The 24,654-nt window shown below is 51.3% G+C and overlaps 2 protein-coding genes and 2 non-coding genes across 9 annotated transcripts; 3 read left to right on the top strand and 1 right to left on the bottom strand.

Moving 5' to 3' along the window:
• Positions 1-176: 176 nt before the first annotated feature.
• On the top strand, positions 177-266 carry TRNAY-GUA (transfer RNA tyrosine (anticodon GUA)). Its single transcript is given in 2 exon segments — positions 177-213; positions 231-266. It is a non-coding gene; the product is annotated as a tRNA-Tyr (tRNA).
• Positions 267-608: 342 nt separating this feature from the next.
• Positions 609-681, top strand: TRNAA-AGC (transfer RNA alanine (anticodon AGC)). The gene has a single exon. It is a non-coding gene; the product is annotated as a tRNA-Ala (tRNA).
• A 357-nt stretch (positions 682-1,038) lies between these two features.
• Positions 1,039-19,692, top strand: AGBL5 (AGBL carboxypeptidase 5). 6 transcript variants are annotated; one of them, XR_012003201.1, is made up of 16 exons: positions 1,039-1,197; positions 2,345-2,607; positions 2,853-3,024; positions 3,326-3,489; positions 4,042-4,219; positions 4,483-4,661; positions 5,082-5,538; positions 6,050-6,219; positions 6,545-6,680; positions 7,322-7,524; positions 8,120-8,334; positions 15,751-15,906; positions 16,987-17,093; positions 17,387-17,433; positions 17,841-17,971; positions 18,341-18,864. XR_012003201.1 is itself a non-coding variant. In XM_025984017.2 (16 exons), exons 2-16 carry the CDS (start codon positions 2,390-2,392, stop codon positions 19,690-19,692), a joined length of 2,727 nt encoding a protein of 908 aa, XP_025839802.2. In that variant the 5' UTR covers positions 1,065-1,197; positions 2,345-2,389. The 6 variants fall into 6 exon arrangements, 4 of the variants coding, with proteins under 4 accessions (XP_025839805.2, XP_025839804.2, XP_072623557.1 ...); XM_025984017.2 differs by lacking the exon at positions 17,387-17,433 and adding an exon at positions 19,570-19,692 and having other exon boundaries at positions 1,065-1,197; positions 18,341-18,458; XR_012003202.1 differs by lacking the exon at positions 15,751-15,906 and having other exon boundaries at positions 1,053-1,197.
• OST4 (oligosaccharyltransferase complex subunit 4, non-catalytic) lies at positions 18,733-19,769 on the bottom strand. The gene is made up of 2 exons (XM_025984022.2): positions 19,633-19,769; positions 18,733-18,966 (listed from the first exon to the last, which is right to left on the bottom strand). The coding sequence occupies exon 1, from the start codon at positions 19,767-19,769 to the stop codon at positions 19,656-19,658; it is 114 nt and encodes a 37-aa protein (XP_025839807.1). The 3' UTR covers positions 18,733-18,966; positions 19,633-19,655.
• Between the last annotated feature and the right edge of the window lie 4,885 nt (positions 19,770-24,654).

The raw sequence follows: 24,654 nt of genomic DNA, 5'->3' as shown, positions 1-24,654 counted from the left end.
CGCCCGCTCTTCAGTTCCCGGCTTCCTTTGTTCTGTGCAGCGCGGAGGGCTCCGCGGAGCGAGCTCCTTTATAAAGGGGGGCGGGGGGCAGCTATGCCGAAAGGCGTTCCGAGCTTGTCACAGTGCGGCCTGGGTGAGCATTAGAGAGGAACTGGCAGGTGCCGGGAGCAGCGGAGCCTTCGATAGCTCAGTTGGTAGAGCGGAGGACTGTAGTGGTGTGAGTTGCGGCAATCCTTAGGTCGCTGGTTCGATTCCGGCTCGAAGGACTTCGTACAATATTTTTAGTTTCCGCTTAATTCAGTTATCCCGTAGGAAGAAAGTTTCACTCCAAGGCCCGCTGTGCATTTGCAGCAGCACTGCAGATGTTCGGTAAAGCCCAAGTGCAGCTGTACCGTGGGCAGGATCCAATCCAGCGCTCTTGCGGGTTAGACGCGACGATGTGTGTTACTATTGCTTACGTGTGATTATTACATGTCTGCGTTACAAAAATCGTGCCCATGATCCTACTATACTCCGCTGTATGAACGTCTTGAATTCCGGTCGATCCTCGGGTCAGCGGCCAGCTCAGAGAAGCCTGTAAGGCAAAGGGAAGAGGAGCGGCAGCAGACGGGGGATTAGCTCAAATGGTAGAGCGCTCGCTTAGCATGCGAGAGGTAGCGGGATCGATGCCCGCATCCTCCACTCAGGTTTTTGCCCCGTTCATCAGAGGATCGCTGAGCGGCGGGAGACCTGCGGACCCAGGAAGGTGTTTTGTGATACACAGAGGAACACGGTGCTCAATGATTAGCTTCGCACGCTGTCCCTTAATTTTGCAGGTGAGCCTTTTACAATTTATTTCCCGGTCACTTTGTGTTATTCTCCTCCCGGCGGGCAGGCCGTTAACCGTCTTCCGAGAAGATGCGATGGAACCCTCCGGCCCAATCTGCCGGCCGAGCCCGCAAGCGCCACTGGCTCAGGTACCCGCTAACGTGCGAGGGAACCCCCGCGCGCTGACCAATGGCAGCGAGCCTTACTGGGCGGGTAGCCAGCTGCACCCACGGCCAATAGGCGAGGGACTTCTTGTTTCCTGGCAGAGCGGGGTCCCGGCACCGCGGCGCTCGGGTTTTGTTTGGGTCCTGGGTGGAGGACCCGGGTGCCGGGGCCCGAGGTGGCGCCTCGCTAGCGGGAGAGGGAGCGGGATCGCCGGCCCCGAGAGAGGTGAGGGGCGCTGCGTGGAGCGCGGGCCCCGCCGGCCGCGGCCCCGCCCCCTTGTCAGCCCCTTTCAGCCCGGAGCCCCTCTGGAATGCCACCCCGCCCCGCGGCCCGGCCCCGCCGCCCCCCGCCCCGCGCCCCGCGCCCGGGCCTCCCCGGCCCCACCCCCACCCCCACCCCCACGCCCGTGGCCGCGGCCCTGGCCCCCGGTGCTCCCTGCCTCGAGTGTGAGTCTGTCTCGCCCCTCCGTGCCCCCGAACCCCACCCTGCCCTGGGCGAGCTCCGTCAGTGTGAAGCGAGGGTGTGTCGGGGTCGAGGGGCGAGAACTCACCCGTTGCCCCCAAGTGGGTCTCGGCCAGCCGCTTTTCTAGGGGTGCTCAGAATACCCGTCATTCACCCACAGCTACTGCCCTCGTAGCTTTTTCAGGGACTCCGGAGCTTTGCAGGGCGGGAGGGGGCTAGAAACAGACCCATGCCCTAACTGGAATTGAGCTACGGTCTCCAGGTGAGCAGGTGCCTTCCGCCCAGTTTCTTTTGTCTTGGCAAAGGCCGCCGTTCTCTAGTTTTCTTCCATAATAGGCATAAGGTAGTAACAAAAGAAAAGAAAGAACCAGCCCTTCCAGGGCTAAGGGGAGCAACAGACCAAATGCCTGGTCAGTACTTGTGAGGATGGAGGAGTGGAGAGACTTGGAACTTGGTTCTCTCCACTCCACGCTGCTGGAGACCCAGGAGCCAGTCTAGGAACCAGAGATCCAGAAAGGCCCAACTTTCAAGATGGCCATTGGTTATGGTGGGTGAATCTGGGCTAGGTTTGGAAAATCTGATCTCTTTAATACTATTCTCTAACCTTTGGGCTGCAAAAAGCTTCGAATCTAGCATTTCTCAACATAGTTAAGCCACTGAGTAGTTCATTTTGGAACAGCCAAGCTGTAGTAAAATGGGGTCCTTTTAGGTCAGTTATAACCCTTAGCGTGAGGACAGAAAAGTGGTTTCTCTTAGCCTTTGCTGGAAGGCCACGTCTCCCTTTTCTGAGGTGGAAAGAGCCTCTTGCTTTTCAGGGCACTCCCTAAGAACGGCTTTATTGGGAGACCCAAAACACTTGTTTTCATTTTTCTTCCTTCTCCTTCCTACACCACCCCTCATTTCCCCCCAGCTCTCAGGGCCAGAGTGGGCAGGAGGATGCTTTCCCAGCCTCACCATGGAGCTGCGCTGTGGGGGATTGCTGTTCAGTTCTCGCTTTGATTCAGGGAACCTAGCCCACGTGGAGAAGGTGGAATCTGTGTCTAGTGATGGGGAAGGAGGAGCAGGTGGGGGGGCATCAGCTCCCATCAGCAGCATTGCCTCTTCCCCTGACTATGAGTTCAACGTGTGGACCCGACCAGACTGTGCTGAAACAGAATTTGAGAATGGGAACAGGTAAGAAGAAAGCAGTAAAGGGTGGAAGGAGGAAAAAAGAGGGGATGTCATGTCCCCCCAACTCCATGCTCAGTTAGCTCTCTTACAGCTTACACCATCGCTACCCTTCCTCTCCCTACCCTCCCTCTCTCCTTGCCTCCTCAACTGAACAGGCCCTCCCCAATTTTGTTTGCTCTAGCTGTCCCACATATCCTCACTCCAAACCTCAGTCTACAGTAACCCGTTTCTCCTCCTCTGGCCCTCAGGTCTTGGTTCTACTTCAGTGTCCGGGGAGGAACTCCAGGGAAACTCATCAAGATCAACATTATGAACATGAATAAGCAAAGCAAGCTGTATTCCCAGGGCATGGCCCCCTTCGTGCGCACACTGCCCACCCGGCCGCGCTGGGAACGCATTCGAGATCGGCCCACCTTCGAGGTAAGTTCTCCATGAGGAGGACAGGCAGACTGGGGTGCTAAAAGTAGAGGAGGGAAAGGAAAGAGGAGTGAGCCTCGATACAGAGTACCAGGCAGACGGCACACCAGGTTTTGGTATCTGCTGGAGTCCAAGATAAGCCCCTGCTTCAGGAAGCCTAGAAGGAGCCAACTGTCATATGGAAAGTCCCAGAGGGAGGGAAATTGGTCACTGTGCTGAGGGTGTAAGATCAGTTCCTGGTGATCCCAGTGGGATCTTCGTTCTCACACCAATGGCCCCTCCCTCTTTCTTCTCTGCTTCTCAGATGACAGAGACGCAGTTTGTGTTATCCTTTGTACACCGTTTCGTGGAGGGCCGTGGGGCCACCACCTTCTTCGCCTTCTGCTACCCCTTCTCCTACAGTGACTGCCAGGATTTGCTAAACCAGCTAGACCAGCGCTTTCTGGAGAATCACCCTACCCATAGCAGGTGCCGACCCCATCCTTACTCCTGCCATACAGTCCTAGACCAGACAGCACCTCTACTACTTCTGGAACTTTCCCCAGGAACCCTAAAACAAAACATCACCAGTTCTATTTTCTGTACAGAATGTGGGACTTTGGGTACCTTTGACAAATATGTGTGTGACCTTGATCTCACCATACCACTACCTACATTCTACTCATCCACCTGCCCAGTTCAAGCCTCTTAATATCCCAGCTCCCATCAGCTATCCAGAACTCAGCACTGCCATTGCTCAGCACACCTTTCTTTCTGTTCCAACAGAGGACAAGCCCTTGTTACACAAAGTGATCTATCATAGGGAGCCATAAACTGGGGAAAAAACAGTAAGTTCATCCTGTCCTGTATTCTGCATTCTAGCAACGCAGAATCCTCAGCTTCATTTAACATCACAAGGGACTATAAGGTCCCAAAGGGTAGGGTAAAAGACCAGATCCTACAAAGCCTAGGCTGGTGATGAAGCTCACCTCATTAGGACTTTAGGGACTTCTCCTGGCTTAATGATTTTTGTCCCCACAGCCCCCTGGATACCATCTATTACCATCGGGAGATCCTTTGCTATTCTCTGGATGGACTTCGTGTAGATCTGCTAACGATCACTTCCTGCCATGGGCTTCAAGAAGATCGGGAGCCCCGCCTAGAGCAGCTATTTCCTGATACCGGCACCCCCCGACCATTCTGTTTCACAGGCAAGAGGGTGAGTGTGAATAGCCTAAAGATAGTACCTTGGCCTTTCCTTAGCTTCAGACCCTGCTGATAGCCTAAGGCCATGTTATCTCTGGGTATCCTTAGTCCGCTTTGGGAGGCAAGCGTGGCCGCTTCTACTCCACTTGCAGACTCAGCCAGCTGGAAATCCAGTGGCTATTCCTGCCCGCCCCTGCCTCCCCTCAGCCCAGAGTATCCTGTTAGAGTGGACCTATAGAGTAACTGGCCTAATGACCGCTTTCCTCTCCACCTCAGATATTCTTCTTAAGCAGTAGGGTACACCCTGGGGAGACTCCATCTAGCTTTGTCTTCAATGGCTTTCTGGACTTCATCCTTCGACCTGATGACCCCCGGGCTCAAACCCTGCGTCGCCTCTTTGTCTTTAAGCTGATTCCCATGTTGAACCCTGATGGTGTAGTCCGGGGCCACTACCGGTAAGAAGCCTCCCCAGCCTGTCAGGATTATTCCCAGCCCTCCTCATGTCCTCTATCTCGGTGAAATACTGTCAGCCTCTTCTTTAACTTCTCCTGTATTCCCAATCTTCTTGCATCCGAACAAGGACAAGCCCATCTCGTTGTCCAGGAACCAGAGAAGGAATGTGGCACATGAACTCTCTGGAAGGAGTAGAATTAGAATAACTGCAGGTTCACCTGCGTAGAGGGAGCTGTGCTTAGGTCTCTAGGGGAGGGGTGACAGCAGATCAAGGAGAGGGCCTGTCCTCAATTCTTTCCTTCCTAATGCAACCTGAGCCTCATACTGTAAGTTGGTCTACCATGGCCCCCGTTTCGTCCACTCTCACGTCTCCCCCCTGGCCCAGCTGGCTCGACCCTGCTCTAGTCCCTGTCTTCCTACAGCACAGACTCACGTGGAGTGAATCTGAACCGTCAGTACCTGAAGCCTGATGCGGTCCTGCACCCAGCCATTTATGGGGCCAAAGCTGTGCTTCTCTACCACCACGTGCACTCCCGTCTGAACCCCCCGAGTCCCTCTGAGCACCAGCACAGTCCTCAGCTCCCTCCTGATGCTCACCTTTCCGACCTCGAGAAGGCCAACAATCTCCAAAACGAAGCTCACCTTGGCCATGCATCTGATGGGGACAACCCTGAAGCCTGGACACAGACCAAGCCAGCAGAGCAGAAGCCCAGTGGTGTGTGGATTATGCCACAACAGTCTGCTGAGCTTGAGCAGCCAGCCCCCGACACCATCCCCCCTAAAGAGAGTGGTGTCGCTTACTATGTGGACCTGCATGGACATGCATCCAAAAGGGGCTGCTTCATGTATGGAAACAGCTTTAGTGATGAGAGCACCCAGGTAGGGGTCCACAGAGTATCATGTGAGTGTGGGGATTGTTGCACGTCAAGAGATAAAGGTTAGGCCACGGACAGAGGGAAGGTGGCCTTTTGGCAGGAAGGCCTGCGGCTGCAAGAGGTATTCTTGCCTCTGAACAAGCTTCAAAGGGCCAAGAAGGGATGGCAGTGGGGCTTTGTGTCTCAGATATTACATCATGACCTCTGAATGAAGGTCAAGCTATCAGTGTTGTAGTCTTTATTCTAGAATTTAGGAAACCAGAGGAAAAGGAAAAAATTTGCACTATTGGAGAGAAGAAGCTAAGGGCTTAAAAGGAGGTGGACTTGTACCTTTCCAACACCTGGAAATAACATCAGGCATACAGTGAGAATTCCAAGAACACTGCCAACTGCCAGTGGCTGTAATGGTATCCGCTGTGGGTTTAGTCACATGGTCCCCTGCTTGCCATCTCTTCCTTGCCCATTTCTTCCTTCTGTCCATCTCTCCTGAGTTGTCTTTTTCCTCCCCCAAACAGGTGGAAAATATGCTGTATCCAAAGCTCATCTCCTTGAACTCAGCACACTTCGACTTCCAGGGCTGCAATTTCTCAGAGAAGAACATGTATGCCCGAGACCGCAGAGATGGCCAGTCTAAGGAGGGAAGTGGCCGAGTTGCGATCTACAAAGCCTCAGGGATAATCCACAGGTTGGCTGGAAGCTGGGATGCAGCTGATGAAGCCCCTTCCCTAAGGAAAACAACACCCAGTCTGGACTATCTGAAGAGCAGGGGTGTAGCCCAAGCCTTCTCAAAAGCCAGGCTTGCCATTAGCATCACTGTCCTTAGTCTGGGACTCTGGTCTTTTGGGGACTTCCTGGGTATGTGATAACAGTGCTGAGGCTAGGGCTTAGCATTTTGTTTGTATGCATTTTTTTTTTCCAAGCGATTACTTAGACCACCTAGGCTGTCCCCCATGGATGGTTCTGTTCTGACTCTGTCCAGGCAGGACGCTAATAAAGTCTCTGTGTCTTAGCTACACACTTGAATGCAACTACAACACGGGGCGCTCCGTGAACAGCATCCCTGCCGCCTGCCATGACAACGGGCGTGCCAGCCCCCCTCCCCCGCCGGCCTTCCCCTCCAGATACACTGTGGAGCTGTTCGAACAGGTATGGATACGTGGGGTGCGTGGTGAAAGGGGGAACCTCCAAGGCCAGAAGGGCATTTACTCCTGTGGCCTGACTCCAGTCCTCTGAAGAGAGGCTCCCCACTGTCACCATCTCACCACTTTCTTCTACACAGCTTCTACACAGCTGAGTAACTTTCTTCAGCTAATCTAAGGGGCAGGCCTGGACCGTACGGTACTGAGAGGACAAGCAGGCACTATTTCTCACCCTATACCACAGAGAACCCCCAGCACATCTGAGTCAGATTCTTTGCCTCTGAGCTTATCTTCCTTCTTCCTGGGCTTACAAGCATCACCTCTACACTGGCCTTGACCTCTGGGGTCCTGGGGCACACAAGAAAGGTAGAAAGAGCTGCAGGTTATAGAAGAGATGGAAATGGCTTCTCCTGCTGGGAGTACCCCTTCCTGGTACCAGCCAGAAAACCTACCTGCTCTTACCCAAAACGAGCAGTAGTCCAGGAAGCAGCTTTCGCTCTGCTGAGATAAACAGCACTGGCATAAAATGTAGGTTACCCACTGAGAATATCAGAGGCCTGGCCTGGCCTTCTCTTCTGCTGCGACCCACCCCAGCACCCCAGCCTGGGGCGGGAGCCCGGACACTGAGCCATGTGGGACTCCCCACAGGTGGGACGAGCTATGGCCATTGCAGCTCTGGACATGGCCGAATGCAATCCGTGGCCCCGAATCATACTGTCAGAGCACAGCAGCCTCACGAACCTCCGTGCCTGGATGCTGAAACACGTGCGCAGCAGCCGTGGCCTGAGCAGCACTGTGAACGTGAGTGTCAGCAAGAGGAGAGGCTCTCGCACGCCACCCAAAAGTACCAAGTAAGACCCGCAGGGTGGGAGGAGGAAAGGGTAGGAAAGTGGAACAGGGCTCTAGAGCAAGGAGTTCCAAGGAATATTTTCAGAGTAAATTATAATTGGTAAGATTAATGCATTTTTTTTTGAAACTGGGATCCTCTTCCCTTTACCTCAAGCGACATACTTCCTAGGCATCTGAAAACCAGGTCAGGGGATTCCCTGCTCCAGAGCCCTGCACAGAATTAAATCTAATTGCGATGGAGGCGGGGGCGGGTCTTGGCTTCCAGCGGTTGGGAGTGACGACAGGTCCAAGGGCTGACACTGAAGGAGTAAGGTGGGGAGCTCACCGAGAGTTAAAGCTGCCCAGAGAGCCCCATAGCTCTTAGAACGCTTTCTGCAGAACAGGTATGTGTGAATAAGGGCTCTGAGGCATTCTGAGATCAGCTGGTATGCCCCAGGTTAGACACTATCATGGACACAAATTTCTCCCTTCTCCCTTGCAGTGAGTCCCTATGCTTATTACCCCAGGGGTGAAGCTTTACTGAGCATCAGACCATGGGGAAAGCCTTGGGACACAACCTCCCTGGCCCAGGGTTAACTGGCATCTGCTTCTTTGCAGCGGCTTGCCTGTTTCCTGCTCTGAAAATCCCTTGAGCCGAGCACGCAGTTTTAGCACTGGCACAAGTGCCGGTGGCAGCAGCAGCAGCCAACAGAACTCTCCACAGATGAAGAACTCCCCCAGCTTTCCTTTTCATGGCAGTCGGCCTACAGGGCTGCCAGGTCTGGGCTCTAGCACTCAAAAGGTCAGCCACCGGGTGCTGGGCCCCGTCAGAGGTAAGCCAGTCTGGGAGCCCCTGCAACAGGTGTTCAGTTGTTTGGGGCACTGCTGGGGGAAGTGAGAGCTTGAAGATATACGCTTGGCTGGGACCAAGGGGTGAATCAATAAAATTAGTTTATAGCAGAACCTGCAGCCTCTCCTGCGACCTTGGTGTTCCCTGCGCCATGAGCTCCAGCTCCAGAGCAGTACTGTGCATAGCCCAGGTGGGAGTCCTGGGCACCTGGGCTTTGGCACATGCTGGGGAGCAGGGGGATCTCCAGGGACAAAACACAAGCTGAAGTAGGGCCACATTCCAGTGCAGAGCCTCCACATCAGGGATGGTACCAAGGCTGTCTTGTAGGGAGCAGTATAAGGTGTCCTCACACTGCAGACTGCAGCGATATAGAGCCGGAGACCCCGATTCAAGGTCTCTCTGGGATGAAACTCTTCCTGGCTTCAGAGCCTACTCAGCAGTATGAGGATTCCAGCTCTTCCACAGAAAAATGGAACAACTACAGACAGCTTCTGTTTGAGGCTTATAAAGCAACAGTCTGGCCTCATCCAGCAGTGGCCACAGCCACTCAACTGTGTATCAGTACCTCTAGGCCTGGCTTGAGGACACCCTGCCTGATAAGAGATTCTGGGTTCAAATGTGTAACAGAAACAGGTGGGCCTTAGGGAAAAAGAAGAGGAAGGACTATGGAACCATTCCTTGGGAGTGACTCTGACTTTGGTGCAGCGAGATCGTTGTAGTGCCACTTCTAGAATACTAACTCCCAAATTGGTATTGTACGTGGCCTCTGGGCTGGAGAAATCCTGCCAGAGCATGGAGGTTTGTAAGCTGGAGCTAAGAGTCCTGCAGGGTCTTCAAGCTGCACTTGTCCTCATTAGCACTTCCCGTGGTACAGACCGGAAGCACACATTGGGCCAGTGGGCGTGGCAATCTGACTGCACTGGTTAGAGCAGCCACAGGGGAGAGAGCAGTGGTTCTGAGCATCATTGACCAGGAAGACGTTTTAGCCCTGATAAGCAACGCAGTTACCCCCACGTATGTTCCAAGCCCCATTCCTTGAGATTCTCCCCACCATGGGGAGAGAATGCTTTTGTCCACTGTGTTTGAAGGACAGTATGAAAGAATAATGCCCTGTATTTAAATAGCATTAAACAGTGAACAAAACAGTATTACGTATATATTTCATTTGATCCTCACAAGGACCTGTGGTATGGATGGTGTTTCCATTTTTCTGGTGAGAAAACAGAGGCTGTGGAAGGGTCACTTGTCCAGGATTTCACAGCTATCAGTAGCTGAGTTATTCATACTTTTTACTATTCAAACTTCCTCTAATTTCTTGTCCTTTTTTCTTTTCTTTCTTTTGTGTCAGTCTCTCATCTCTCTCCACTCATAGTTCCTGGTAAGGAATGTCAGCATCCTAAATTCCCCTTCCCTGACTACAAAAGAGAAATAGGAAAGAGTCCTCTCCAAGTCCAGGTCCTCACCGGAGGACTCTAGGCAGTTTTTAATCAGTATTTTATTATCAGCTCCACCCCTACCCCAATGCAGAGTGCTGTATGAAGCTCCTTCAGTGAGGGACATGTATTCGTGTCTTTTTTACTTCCCCCAAATAGCTAAGAGAAAGGGGCATATTTGGGACTCAGTATTTCCTTACAGGAAACAGACCCAAGACAGTACACAGAACAGAGAAGCACACACTCATTATAAAACGGGACTTGAGGAGCCACCGTCCTAGATAAACTCAAAAGTAATCAGCCAAAGAGCATTCAGTTGAGAAATGGTTTTGAAGAATGTGTGGTAGTATACAGCCTGATAAAAACATTCCAGAGATGAGAATGGTAGCCAGGACCAGCACTGCTACATAGAGAGGACAAGAAGCAAATATACCTAGCTGGCTCAAAGGGCCAAGCCCTTCAAGCACAGAAATTAGGTGAAGAGAGGTAGGAGGAAGAAGTTGAAATGTCTTGAAAACAAAGATGATGAGTTAAGACATACTGCAATGATCGTGTGCTTCAGAGGATGATGGGAACAAAAGATTTATGGAAGAGCAGCCTGTGAACTCTATGTATCAGGCAGGCAGGGGGAGGGGAATCCTCACCATAGTTCATATATGAGATGACTAATGGCTATACCAGGGACGGGCAAGGAGGTGAATATACGTATCAGAAATAGAGGCGGCAAGGTTCAATGATGGTGGAAGAAGGGCCAACTAAAAGCTTCAAGGCTACAGGCCAAAGGAAAGCATCATGGTGATGTTAGAACATTGGAAATAAAGTGCTGAGGCTTATCTATTTTTTAAGGATTTTATTTATTCCTGAGAGACACAGAGAGAGGCAGAGACACAGGCAAAGGGAGAAGCAGGCTCCCTGTGGGGAGCCTGATGTGGGACTTGGTCCCAGGACCCCAGGATCACAACCTGAGCCAAAAGCAGACACTCAGCCACTGAACCACCCAGGTGCCCCTAGGTTTATCTATTTTAGACATGCTTGGATGTCGTGGGCTTTCTATATGGCAGAAAAATCAGCCTGTAGAAAAGGTTGGATCTAGGCATCATCCACAAACTCAAGTAAAGCTAGTGATAAGCAATGTCCCCCCAGGTCAATGAGCTAAGAAGCAGAAAAAAAGAGCTGGCTTGAATAAGAGACACGTGGGGACTTGCGTAAATATTTGTAAGACCTGACAAACTATGTGTCTAAAGTCATAGAGGGTTGGAGAGGGGGTTACTAATGATACCAAACAGGAATACTGTAAGGAGGTGAAAGGTCAGAGTGCTGGAATCTTGACTTCAGGTGCTACAATTTTTGCTGCTTCAATTCCTACAATCCCTAATAGGACTCCAAAAAAGACTAGCCCTGGCTTAGGGTAGGGACCTGCGATGCAGACTGTGGTATTTGGACTTGGCATCTTCAACCAACCCTCAGAAAAACAACTTTGTCCAGTTGATCAGTCCTGTAGCTTTGCACTATTTCCTGGTTCGACATATCCGGCTGTTTAGCCCCTGCCACACCCAGGCACTGTGTCTTCTAAGATAGGAAGAACACAACTCCCGTATCTCTGAGACCTAACTATAAAGCAGCTATACTTTCCAAACCCAAAATTGAGATTGTGACTTAACAAAAATTTTTTTCTGACTTGTAAACTAGTATATTTTTTCCACTAATGTATAAAAATCATATCACACTTAACTATACATTTAATTCATGACTGTCCTTTATTGGCTAAAACAGAGGGTGAGGCTGGGCTATCCAGAAAATTTCCGAAAAGATCTAAGCAGCCAGAAGCTTAAGGCAGAGATTCAGGAGACTAGTCTCATCATCTCAGGCCCTATCCTCAAAGCTGGAGAGTGGCATTTTAGAAGGCCAACGTATAAGGGAACTCCAGGTGAACGGGAATATTCCTGGGACAGTAGGCTGCAAGAGACTCCGATGAAGCCTTGACCCCTACCACCCTCTGACCGCAGAGACAGGAGCTTCTTTACCTAGTTCCCCCAGCTGCACAACAGGTCCTGAGCAGCAACCTTCCTGGCTCTGCAGTCAGGCTTCCATCCAGCAGGAACTAGCAGCAGCTCTTGCTGCAGAAGAGGGCGAAGGCAAAGGAATAGCTAGTCCAATGACTGAGTCAGGGAAGCCGAAAGCCCCTAAGATACTGGTACAAAAGGAGACACAAACAGAGCTCGAAGGCAGGCATGCTGGGGAGAGAGTGGCTAAGTCAGCCAGCTTCTCCTAGCAGTTATGCAGGGCATAGGATGAAGGTGAGGCCAGTGGGTCGCCCAAAGATCAGGGTCAGGCCAAGGCCTTCTCAGATCGTGCACCCCAGGTACTTTATTCTCGTCCTGGCCCTGGATTCAGGCCAAGTCTCACTCAGTAACTGAAACTGGCCTACCTGGCGAGATCCTGGTATAAACGACAAGGGACGATGTCAAAGTGGAGGCCATCAGTTGGCATCCTACCACCGCCACTATCCTCCCTCTCAGCTCCGGCACATCCACTGTAGTTACTAGAACTCTTCCCTGCCCGCCTCCATGCCGTGGCTCAGCTGCCAGGCCACTCTTGGCAGAGCAGCTCAAGCCCCACGGTGGAGTGGAAGTTCCTTTGAAAAGTGACTCAGAGGACATAGGAAGAATGCCTTGAGCACCATCACTGGTTTCATGGGAGAGAGCAGATTAAAGCTTGAGGGCAGGTAATGTCTCCTAACATCTGTTTATTCCCTTAGCACCTAGCACTTATTAAATGATCAATAAATACATGTTGAATGAATAAAAGGCAAGAAGCAGGGGGCCGAATAAATACTTATCTCACCTTTCCACCCTTCAGAGGGCATAAATCAGGTCTGTGATCATCCCAGCAATTCGGGAAGATCTAAGGTGCTACACGTAGGGACAGTTCCAAAGATGTCTCAGGATGATGATGCAAGACCCAGGCCCAAGCCAGAAAAACCACTCTTCTAAGTCATGAGACTTTTAGAATATCCATTCTGACTCCTGCACCAGTGAGGGCAGTCTGCCTCTACCTCAGACCTTCACCCTAGAACTATTCCAAAATGGAATCTCTAGCTGATTACAATAAAGTACAGTCTCACAACCTCTAGAAGCAAAGCTGATTCACATATCACTGCACTCAGCCTTAAGCCACTGACTCTTTACCTTAGAACCAAGAAATAAAACAGAGCTAGGGCTCCTCCCTTAAACAGTCTCGAGGACTGAGTAGGCCTGGATTATACCAGGGGCCAAAAGTCAAAACATGAGAAATTAGGCTGTGTGCTCACATTGCCAAATTTACAGGCAGGCCCGGCCAGGTTTTAAGACAGTCTAAGTGTGGGTTAAAATGCTATCTTTAAATGCCTTATCCTTTCAATATTAGGCCTCTCTCCTAAACTAGACTGGTCTCCCTTCCTTAAACTCTCATTAGGGGCAGGATTCTTGAGTTGTATCCATAGTATCTTTCCCAGAATACCTACATTCACGCGGACATTTTTTACATCACACACCTGTTTTGCTTCATTACCTTCTAGAGCGCTACTCAGTTCTTGCTACAACCTACAAATGTTCCAAAAACTTTCACTTGCTTTCTTACTTGCCCTCTTTCTTACCTTTCCTGGGTGGGTGAGGCTTCATCCTTTAACATAATTTCAGCATACTTCTGTGTATAGGTATTCCTTAGACCCTCTAGAAACCCACTATTTCCACCCAGTTCACGTTCATTTCTGCCTATTATGCACTGTCATTTGGACATTATCCTGATTATCACTGTTTTACTAAAGAATTACCCAGGTCTGGGTTCTACATTATTTCTCAGTCGGTGGTGATTAGAGACTTCAGCTTGCCTGAAGCCATGAATCTCTGACTTCTCTTGTCCTTCACTGCTATGTCACCTCTTATTAGCACCGTAAAGTCTGTTTATTGTTGTGGTTTGTTTATTATTGATGTAAAGTTGACAGGTCTGGTTATTTTGACTCTTGGCTCTACTTTTGACTCTTGACTCAGCATCTCAACAAACTTTTCAGAGCCAAAATAGCTTCTGTCCTAAAATCTCTTTCTTTCTTCTGTTCCTTATTCATTTCAGTATCAATCTTTAAAAATCCGGTTGGGGACTTCCAAAAAGTAGCCTTGTCACTGCTAGCTACTGCACAGTATAGCTGGACAAGATGAAGTTATTGTCACCTACTTTCTGAATTAGAGGTATTTTCTGTCTGATACATGTTGCTTTGTTGGGGGCCACCTGGCATCCTGGGACCTCCACTGAATTCAGCTCCATGAAGGTTAACAGCTCATCTGGTCTGAGAGCAATTGGCATCTGTTGTCCCTCTGTGATGAGGAAGGGCCTGCCAAACCTAAAAGCCTCGCTACCCCATCCAGCCACCATCTGCTCTCAGAGCTTGTGGCAGTGAGGCTTTAGCCACAAGGTATGAACCAGAGAGAGCTGCCACACAGGTTATAAGCATATGTCCTTAAACTCCGAGAGATTCTTGAGTCAGCCTGTGGCCTACAGTGGGTGTTTGCTATTCAGGAAAACAAAACCTTAAAAAAAAAAAAAAAAAAAAAGGAAAACAAAACCTTTACTAAAGTCTCTAGTTCTCTAGGCAGAATTTTGTAGGCCTAGTTCTCTAGGCAGAATTTTGTAGACCAGGACATATAGACTGGAAAAGACAAAGTCTCTATCCTCAAGAGGTTCAAGCTCCAAGTAGAATACTAGTTAAGATTTATTGAGTACTACTTCTAGGCACTATCATAACTACTTTACATGTACTAACTTATTTCATTAAGGAAACAAAAACCATAAAACAATTACTACCCAAGTGAACCAAGGACAATGAAGGGGGGAGAACAGTTCATTCTACCTGTGATGGTAAAGGAGGTTTCACAGAGGTGACATTTGAGATGGGACGTGTAAAGTTTGACTAGAAGAGGGGACAGACATTGCAGATGAGCCACACAACTAGCAGCCACGGGAGCTACAGTGGAAGGTATGAAGGATCAAGTCAGCATCCTACCAATGATGGGTTCACTGAATCCACAATGGATGGAGCCATGTTCAAGGCCAAAGGCCATGTTAAAATGAAAAGGTTGAGAATTTATCCTTTAAAAGACCTTCAGTATCTCCCCTTTACCTGAAACCAAAGGATTTTTCATTCAGGCACCTGTGTGAAAGATGGATTGTAAAAGGAAAGAGGCAGGGCAACCAGCAGGAATTTTTTTTTCCCCAAAAGCCTGAATGAGAGATAAAGACCTCTTTCTGGACACTGGCCATGGCAAGGGAGAATGAAGAAGAAATCCAAGCAAAGGCAGAGGTGGTGTTGTCCAGATTTGGTTAAACACAAATCTAAATGTAAGCAAGGAGTCAAAAGATGAACAAGGTTTCTAGTTCATTTTTCACCAAGATAAGAACAGAAGAAAGGATGGGAGAAAATGAGTTTTGCTGGAGTCATGAGACTACCCAGTAGAAATGCCAGTAGACCACTGACCTTTCCAGGGAAAGGGCCAGAGAGCAGTTTGGGAGTTTACAGCATACCAGAGCAGGAGGGGACCAAGGGTAGACTGGGCTGAGGCAGAGGGGTGGGGGCGGGGGCACACTGGCATTTGGGGACAGGAAGAGGAGATGAAGAGGGGCAATTAAGAGGCAGGAGAACCTAGAGGAGCTATGTTTCAGAAGCCAAGCTCAGTGAGTTCTCTGCCAGAAGAATGAACTGGCAAGTCAGTAGGCTGGTTAGCCACACGGAGGTGGGTAAGAGCTGGCTGTGGCCTGGATAACTGGGATAAATGTCAGAGGTCTTTCTGCCCATCTTAGATTTACTTCTGAAGTGGGGTGCTGGTATGAGGACAAGCTTGAGAGCCGATATCCTCTGAGCAGGGGCCCCAGCAGGGCAGTGGAGTGCCAGGGCCTCATCTATTTGCCCTTTTATCTCCTGTGTCCCTTCTGCTCAGAGCCCCGAAGCCAGGACAGGAGACGGCGGCAGCTGCCACTGACCCATCGCCCTACTTCAAGCAGCCTGGCCCCATCCCCAAATCCTGCTAGCTTTAGCCCGGTCTCCTCACACAGCATGGGCTCCTGTCTGCTGCCCAGCTCACTCAGCATATCAGGTCTGTACCCACTGCCACCAAAATCTAGGTTGGCCAGACTCCTTCCTTCCCTAGCACCAAGGGTATAGACCAGTCTCTCTCTGAGGCTTAAATTAGTCCCTTCAGCTCCTTTGCTACCTGACCTGGACATCTTTCTTGACTTGATGTAAGGTGGCCCTCTGCACACCAGGAGCATCAGTTAGCCTCCTGGATTATCCTAAACCCCTAAAGCACCTATGTCCTTGTACAGGAAGCTGGAACTGTCTTTGAATAATAAAATAATAGTTCCCATTTCTTGAGTGTCTACTATGTGGCAGGCACTGCTCTAAGCACATTACCTCACTTAATCCTCATTTTCAAAGTTGAACAACCTGACTACCTGCTACTTTGAGCTTCCTGACTCCAGGAGTTGGGCAACATTAGACAAAACAGAAGAACGAAAAAAGGCATAGGCCTTTCACCTGTCGTCACGGCAAATGCTGTGTAACCATATCACCCACATAAAACCTAGGCTGCCTGGTCTCCTTTTAAGTTATACCCCTAGCTGTGTAAAGGACTGGATAGGAATGAGACATAAGACTCCAGTCCAACATCCTCTAATTCCCTCAGAGCCTGCTACTCCCAACCTGTCAACTGTCTTCAATGGGTAGCCCTCAATCCACCAGTCTTGGGTACTAATATGATCCTTAAACACTCATTTGGATGGGATAGCCTCTAAGGTCTATAAATTCACAGAGCAGTTCAGCCCTGTGGGCTCTGATTCAAGCTCCAAGTTGCTACTACAGCCCTTGGACCAGACTAGAGCATGCCATGATCTCAACCAGGGGCCCTTTTACCCACTAGGGAACATGTGGCAAGGTCTGAAAGACATATCTGGTTGTTTTGATGGGGACAGGACAGGGGAAGAAGATATGCTATCTAGTGGGTTGAGGCCAGGAAGGCTGCTAAACATTCTACAATGCACAAGACAGCCGCCCACAACAAAGAATTATCCAGCCCCAAATATCAATATTGCCAGGACTGAGAAACCCTGATCTAGAGGAAGTTACCTCTCTTTTCCACAGTCCACTAGCCATGATAGCAGTTTCCTTTGTTTCCTAGGGAGCAGCTGCTCATTCATGTCCTCAGGGGACAAGCCAGAGGCTGTCATGGTGATTGGGAAAGGGCTGCTGGGACCTCGGATCCCCTGTATCAGGACACGATTGCAGGTAACATTTTTGGGTCTTCCCCAGCCCCCAGCAAAACAACTCTGGCAGAGCCTAGCAAGGCACTGTTCATCTGGGTAGTGGGAGGGAAAATGCTCAGCACTGCTTTACAACCTCTCCCCTCAACCATATCAGAAAGCTACCTGGCTGCCTGAGTGCCTCTGTCCAGTGTCCCCAGTCCCTTCAGCCAGGTCTCTTGCTTCCACCCATGTCCCTGCCAGATATAACCCAACCTCAGCCTGCTAGCTTTGGCTCTGCCTGCCCCTGCCCTTAGCTTCTCCTCTCTTTCTGCCCAGACCTGCCCGAGGCGAGTTCCCGCCAGGAGGGGTCCCGGATTCCCCAGGTAACACATCTGGTTGCTGCTCCTAAGAACAGCTGTGCCACCAACTCCAATTCAGTCCAGATCCCCAAGCTAAATTGGCTTAAGCTGGGTAGAGGCAGAGGCCGGATGGGTGAAGCCTAAGCTGCTCTGGCAGGGGCTGAGGGACACAAGGCTCTGAGGGAGCATCTACCGATTCTCCAACCTCTTTCCATACACTGCTTCTCTGTCTAGCCAAATGTTAGCCATGATACAGCTGTGGAGATTAAATGCTGGATCTTCTGCCTCCCCTACTTAAGACTTGGAGTGAATAGTCACAGACTGTCGACACTTATACTACACTCTTACCCATGGAAATTCTAGAAGCAAACTCAGAAGCAATACAGTTACAGGAAGAATACAGCCTCTTAGCCCACCCCCTATCCATACAGGCTAGGCCCAGGTTGGGCCGGGGCTCACCGCCGACTTGCAGAGGGATGAGCGGCTCTGCGGGCCCCACATCCCCTATACCCCGGACCAGGGAGAGCAGTGAGCCGGAGCCGGGACCCCACTCTGCACCAGGGTGAGCACCCGGGTCCAGTCCCTCACCCCACCTCACTTCTGTCCCTTTACTCCCATTTCTGCCATTCAGGATCATTTTCTTCCTTCCCTACTCCCTCTGACCCCCCTCCAAAGACTAAAGGTACTTTCGTTAAGAATCTCGTCCCTGATTTTTTTTTTCCCATCATGGCCTGTCTTCACTCCAGCGGACAAGAAAACAACTTCTTGTTAGGGCCTAAGGCCTAGGAGCTGGCTCATTCCAGCATCAGCCCACTGTGCAGTACTCAATCTCTCTATCCTTACCCATCTCATCTCTCCCATCCCCTGGCAAACAGGCAAAAAGAGGGGCAGAGTTTTCAAAACCCTGATTCCTCTCTCTTCTCTGTTGCAGGCTGCTTCAGGCCGGGCCCCCACGGCCCCGCTCTGCCCCTGCCTTTTCTATTTCCTGTAGTCTGTCTGACTCCCAGTCCCGGATTTGTTACAGCGGGGGGCCCTTGGCCCAACCTGAGGTTTGTTTTGTCCCTAAATCTCCTCCACTCACTGTCTCCCCCCGGGTCTGATGCCTCAACCTTGATGTCCAGGATATAGCCCCAAGATGGGGAACGCAGTGAGGAATGTGCTAGTCCCCTCCCTCAGCTGTTGATTCCATGTGACAACCATAACTTCTTGGATGCCAGCCACGCTGTTCTGAGGCATCGCAGAGCATCACCTTGAGACAGGACAAAGCAGGAACCTGCTACCCCATCCCCCCCCCCCAGCACAAGATTTTGGGACCACAAAAAATATATATCTATATTTTTATATTGGGGGGAGGGAGTAGAAAAGAAATCCCCTATACTGGGCCCTACTCAGTGGCAGCTTCTTGTTCCATAGGGTTAAGGAAGACTTTGAGGAAATAAAAGTTGTTTGGAAAAATCCAGGTGTAGTTGCTTTGTATGTTGTGATGGGTAGAGGGATGAAGTGAAGTGGGAAGGCCCCTCATACCCTCCATCTTGCCTCAGACTATGTCCTGGAACCCTAGAAAAGAGGGGGAAAGACCCAAGGTAAGGAAAATACTGCAACTTTCCTCTGGAGAAATCCTTCAGGCATCAACTCCCATCCAGCCTGTTCCCCCTTTACATTTCAGACCCACACTTAAAGCTCCCCCACACCCCCGCCTCTCTCTAGGACTTGGGTCTACAGTAGCCAACCCGTCACTCAGTGCCTCTTGCCCCAGAACACAGAAATAGAATTCTCCATCTTTACAACCACATACACACACACACACACACACGCACATTCTGCCTAAATAAAAGCCTAAACAACCTTAGAGAAGTGAGGGCTACTTAAGGGAAGAGCCCAAATCCTCATACTTGGATAGACAGCATCCTCAGCACCTTTATTCCTACTGGTGTCAGTGCCTCCTTGTATCCAAACCCCCAACTTGGGCATCGGGGTACCATGAAGACGGGGGCTGAGAAGGATTAGGAAACTCGCCCCCGTTCTAGCAGGGAGCAGTTTAACGGGTAGAGGGCAGGGCACTGAAGGGCACTCCCTACCGTGTGCGGATAAGGGGGCTCAGTTCTGGACTGTATCATGCTTGGCCCGACACTTTCTGATTTGAAGTTTCGAACCCTGCAGGCCCTGGCGCGGCCTCGCCACTCCACTCTCCGGGGGCTGGGCGCTACTGCCCCGGACCGTTACCTGGGGCGGAGAAAGCGCCACTTTCATTCCTGCTTCTTGGGATTGTTGACGGCCACGTAGTGATAGAGAACGACAAGCAGGAAGAGCGACACGCCCAGCATGTTGGCGAAGATGGCGAGCTGTACGTCTGTGATCATCCTGCGAAGAAGAGGAGGGGCTGAGCCTGAAGCCGGCGCACTCCTCGCCCAGGCCGGGGCCCGTCCTCGCCCCCAGGACCAGCCACCGCCAAGGCGCCGTGGAGCGCGCTTGCGTGCCTCTCACCTGACCGGCTGGGCTCCCGGCGACGCGGTCTGCGCAGTAGCTCGAGGTAAGAGTCCCGGCCCGGAAGTTGGTAGCGCGAGCGCAAGCCCAAACCAGGCACTTCCGGCTGTGCCGCTCGGCCGGAACGGGCTCTCTAGCCCCGCCGTCTCGCCTGCTCCCCGCGGCGCATCGCAAGGGGCGGGGCCAGGGGCGGGGCTGCGGAGGGACGGCCCGCCGTAGGGGGCGGGCGAGCCGCGGACGCGCGTCTAGGGCCCGCGGAGCGCAGCTGGCCACAGCTGGCTGCAGCTGGCGCGGCAGGGGACGCAGCAGGCCAGTGGCGGCCTCCCCGGAGCCCAGCGGCGGGCTAGGGCGAGGGTGCGGCGGCGTGGCCGCGTGAGACGCTCGGCCCGACCCCCTTCCTCCCTGGCCCCCCGCGCTGCTGCCCACCCTCCGCTTCCCGGCTCGGCCCAGCCAGGTGCTTCCTTTGGGCCCTGCCCTCAGGGTCCCCTCCCTGACTCCCGCAGCGGAGAGGGGGGTGAGAGGAGGTGCAGACTGGGGAGAGAGCTGGGGCGGCTGGGTGCTCCTCTCCTCGGTGCGCCCCTTTTTGCCCCCACATCCGCCAAGTGGAACGATCCCGCCTGTGATCTGACCGGTGCCTCCCTAACTCGGGCTCGCTCCCTCCACCCCACCCCCGGAGGTGGGCGTCGGAAATAGGGCGGACCCTCCGGGAATCAAAACCCAAACCGTGGGCCTTGAGCCAAGTGGGAAATCACCCCCCGGATGGGAGGGAGGGAGGGGCAAGGGGGGGAAGGGCTGGGACGAGCCAGAGGGGTTGTGGGTTCTGAGCAGAGTGGATCGCTGGGGAGAAAGAAAACTCTGGGTAGATGTCTGAGGGTCTCTGGTGAGGGGAGAAGTATTGGAGCTCTACAGCCCTCTGCCCCAGGGAGATCCTACTCCCTCCCCCGCCCCCCCTCACTGCTTACTTTCCCTCAGCTTCACCATAAAAGGGAACGGCACGGAGCCAGGCTGGGGCCGGGGGCTGGGCTGTTGCTCTGGAGCTGTCAGGGGTAATGGAAGCCAGTTGCTTTGCGGTAGAGGGGGGCCAGGGCTCAGGGGACGCCTCTGCTTCTCTGAGCCAAGGACAACTACAGGAGCTGCTATGGGACTGGAACAGCTGGGGCAGGGGACTGTCTTGCTGCCTGTGTGCACCATGAGCTAGGGGTGCACTAGCCCAGAGCTGGCTTCCCTGGCCTGACACCATCAACAGTTTGTCCATGCTCCAGCCCAGAGACTTCTAAGCTCAGTCTCAGCAGTCTGTAATCCCCCTGGCTTCCCCCATTTCACCCCCCAGCCTCCACCCAGTATTTCCCAGAAGTTTCCTATTTAGAATCCCAAGCCCATGTCCCCTCCACACAATAGTGAAACCCCAGTCGTGTACTTCCTCATGTCCCTCAGAGTGGTATGTCTGTTCCCAGCTCTGCTCTGGGAGAATGAGGGTCTAGGTCTTAAAGGATTACACACATTATGCTTTGTGGCTCCTGGAAATTTGAAGCAGATCCAATTCCAACCAGACACTTAGATCTACTGTTAAGACAGAACTAGACCCTGGAAAGTAGGCTTTCTAGACTGCAAATGACAGGGGAGGCCTTGGAAGTGCTTCAGATTTCCAAGGCTGTCCTGAAACCAACTGACCTTAGACATTCCGAGCTGAAGGGAGCCTTCAAGATCATTTAACAAAGAAGGAAACTGAGGCCCAGAAGGTAATTGATTTGACCAGGATTTTACAAATGGTTCAAAACTGTCACCTGATCCACTTTCCTCTATTCCACAATCTGTGTCCAATTTTGGACTCAATGGGTTATCCTAGGGTCAAGGACAAGAGGAAAAGGATTTGTTTTGGAACCATCTAGAAATGTCCTTCACCTCCCAGAATTTGCTGTGCCTAGGTCAGCGACTCTTTATCAGCCTTGAATAGGTCATTTGGCCTGCTGCCTGGAGGAACCGAAATTAAAAATGGTCCCTGGGACTAAACTAGACTCCTCTAAGAACTAACAAAGCTTGAAGAAAGCTTGGATGGAAAAATATGTGGGAAGTAAGACGGGCAAAGCCTCACCCTTGGGGGAATTGGAGGAAGGAGAGAATTGGGGGGAGGGGCATATGTGGACTTAATCTCTGCAGTTAGTGTGACATTTTCTTTTTTCTAAAGATGTTATTTATTTATTCATGAGAGATAGAGAGAGGGAGAGACATAGGCAAAAGGAGAAGCAGGCTCCCCAGAGGAAGGCAATGTGGGATACGATCCCAGGAACCCCATCACAACCTGAGCCAAAGGCAGATGCTCAGTCACTGAGCTACCCAGGCGTCCCTGTGTGACATTTTCAAGAAGATGCGAGTTTAGGATTAGGCTGAGAAATGAGAAAGCAACAAGACCTGGGAAAGGGGATTGGTTCTTAAACTATTGTACCTGTGGGAAGAGTTGGAAGGAAAAAGAACATGTATGCATTTGAGCAGGAGTGGACTTTTGCTCAAGAGTACACACAAGCTTGAATTCCGATCTGGGTTTGCATAACCCAAGGCCCAATTCATATTATTCTCCATTTTTTCCTCCCAGTATTCAGTTCTCTGACAGAGGGCATTAGACAAGAAATGTTCCTTACTGCAGGTGCCCTGGGCTATCCCAGCCTCAGGAGCACGTTGCTCAGCCACTGATGGCTGACTGAATGAGTTAGTTGCCCAACATAGCCAATATTTCCCATTGGCACTAGGCCCTTGAAAATCCCCTATTTTGGAAAGGTTATAAAATAGATCTTGTCCTAGTGCCCCCAAGGACTTAGCCATTTTTGATCTTGGGAATTCTCTGGTCAGTTGCTTTGGAAATTTGTGGCTACTTGTCAATACCACCACCACCACCAGTGCATTTTGTCTAAACTTTGACTCCATTGCGGCCTGCTTGCCCAACACCTCAAGTCTCCCCAGTGAACCCAGAGCCACTGATTTATTTGAGGTATCACAAATATTCATGTCAGCCCCTAGGTCTTGGCTCCTAATTACAGGACTAAATGAAATGCAACCTACTGCAATTATATTTCAAAGCCAACATTTTTGGCTTGACACACTTAAAATATAACAGATTTTTAAACTTAAGGGAGGCGCCCCCTAAACCTAAGGAAAGAGTGACAACCAGGCAGTGATAAGATGGCTGGGATGACTGCAGGTTGTCAGAGGCTGCCTGAAGGGAGGGGGGTGCACAAGAACCAAGAGAGAAAACTCACAGCAGCAGCCAGGGCCACCTGAAGTGGCTTGGCTTCTAGCCAGGGCCAGGGCCTAGAACTGATGCAGAGACCAGGAACAGTGCAACAACTGCCCACTCTCAGCAGCTCTCAAATCAGGATCTCTTGGGACTGTTTCCTTCAAATATCCCACAAATGTCCATTTCTGTGGGTTGGAACATTCACTTTCACTCATCCTTTCTTTTGCCAACATTTCTCTCAGCCACCGAGATCCCATACTGGGCCAGAGAACCTCAGAGGTACATCACTCAGAGTCACAATGAAGATTTGGTGGCATCTGTGCTCATGGCTTCCAACTATTGCCCTGCACATGGTTCCCAGAACCAAGACCTACATCTCTGACCATCTCCTGCACATTTATTGCCATCGAGCTACATTTTTCTGATCTTGAACTCAGTAAGTCCAAACTAAGGTCATCTTTCTTCCAAAGCTGTTGCTCACCTTGACTTCCCCACCCTGGCTCAAACCCCAGAATCTTCTGTATTGTCTCCCTTTCTCTGGCCCCTCCTTACCCAGGTAGTCCCCAGGCAACCATGGCCTTCTCTTTCCAGGCTACATCACTTTGCCATTTCCAAGGCACCTGAAACAATAGCTGACAGACCTCCAGAAGAGTCATGGCATTTGTTCCAAGTGATAACAGTACTTAGAGGAGGAGCTGGAACCAGTGTCCATGGGCCTAAAACCCTGCACATTGCTCTTGCCTGCCATGTCTTCTTTCTGCAGGCATATCGAGCTCCTACTGAAAAGCTTGTAATCCAAGCTCTTAACCAGTCATTTGGGCCTGTCCCAATTTTTCCACAATCAGCTTCTCTGACTTCCTGACACAACAGCTAACTTTTACTGAGCATTTACCATGTGCCAGGTGCTATTTTAAATGCTTTACATGTATTCACTTAATCCTCCCAAACCTAGGAAGGAGGGTGCTGTTATGATTCCCATGTTGAGCAATGAGGAAACTGAGGCAGGCCTCTTTCTCCAGCCTGTAGTCTCTCCCCTCCCCCATCTCTGTTTTTCACTTTCTTTCCCCAACACTGTTCTGCCTCTCTCTCTCTCTCTCTCTCTCTCTCTCTTCCAACGGCTCAACTCTGACTCCCCGGAGCATCCAGCTGCCTTTCCCCTCCCCTTCCCCAGAACACATCATCCATTTGTCTGGCCCCCTTGGCACGCTGTCTGTCCTGCTTTGTGTTGGTTCTGTGTTTCAGTGCCTGTGTCCAGCAGCCCCAGGTGCTCCTAACAGAGTCCTACACGTGCCTTTGCCACCTGGGCGCCTCCACAATGCCTACCCATGGCTCGCTCACCTCCCTTCTGTCTGCTACTTCTGCTTTGCTCTTGCAAGCAACAGCCCCACCACACAAGGACACCTGGGCCCTAGCACAGTGCAGAGGCCAGATGGTGAAGAGGGGCCAGCTGACACTTTCGGACTCCTCTCAACAGGAGCTTTCCGCTCAGGCTGGTGGCTGAGTGTGACTGAGCTCCTCGCCTGCTCCACAGG

Source organism: Vulpes vulpes, chromosome 8 (assembly GCF_048418805.1).
Source record: "Vulpes vulpes isolate BD-2025 chromosome 8, VulVul3, whole genome shotgun sequence".
Classification (NCBI taxonomy): Eukaryota; Metazoa; Chordata; class Mammalia; order Carnivora; family Canidae; genus Vulpes; species Vulpes vulpes.
The sequence above is the reverse complement of the archived record's forward strand: the minus strand, read 5'-3'. Positions and strand labels throughout refer to the sequence as shown.

Coding starts and splice junctions, on each gene's coding strand:
- OST4 (XM_025984022.2), bottom strand. CDS start 19,769: ATGATCACAGACGTACAGCTCGCCATCTTCGCCAACATGCTGGGCGTG.
- AGBL5 (XM_025984017.2), top strand. CDS start 2,390: ATGGAGCTGCGCTGTGGGGGATTGCTGTTCAGTTCTCGCTTTGATTCA. Junction 4,220..4,482: donor TCTGTTTCACAGGCAAGAGG/GTGAGTGTGAAT, acceptor TCTCCACCTCAG/ATATTCTTCTTAAGCAGTAG. Junction 17,094..17,840: donor GTATCAGGACACGATTGCAG/GTAACATTTTTG, acceptor CTATCCATACAG/GCTAGGCCCAGGTTGGGCCG.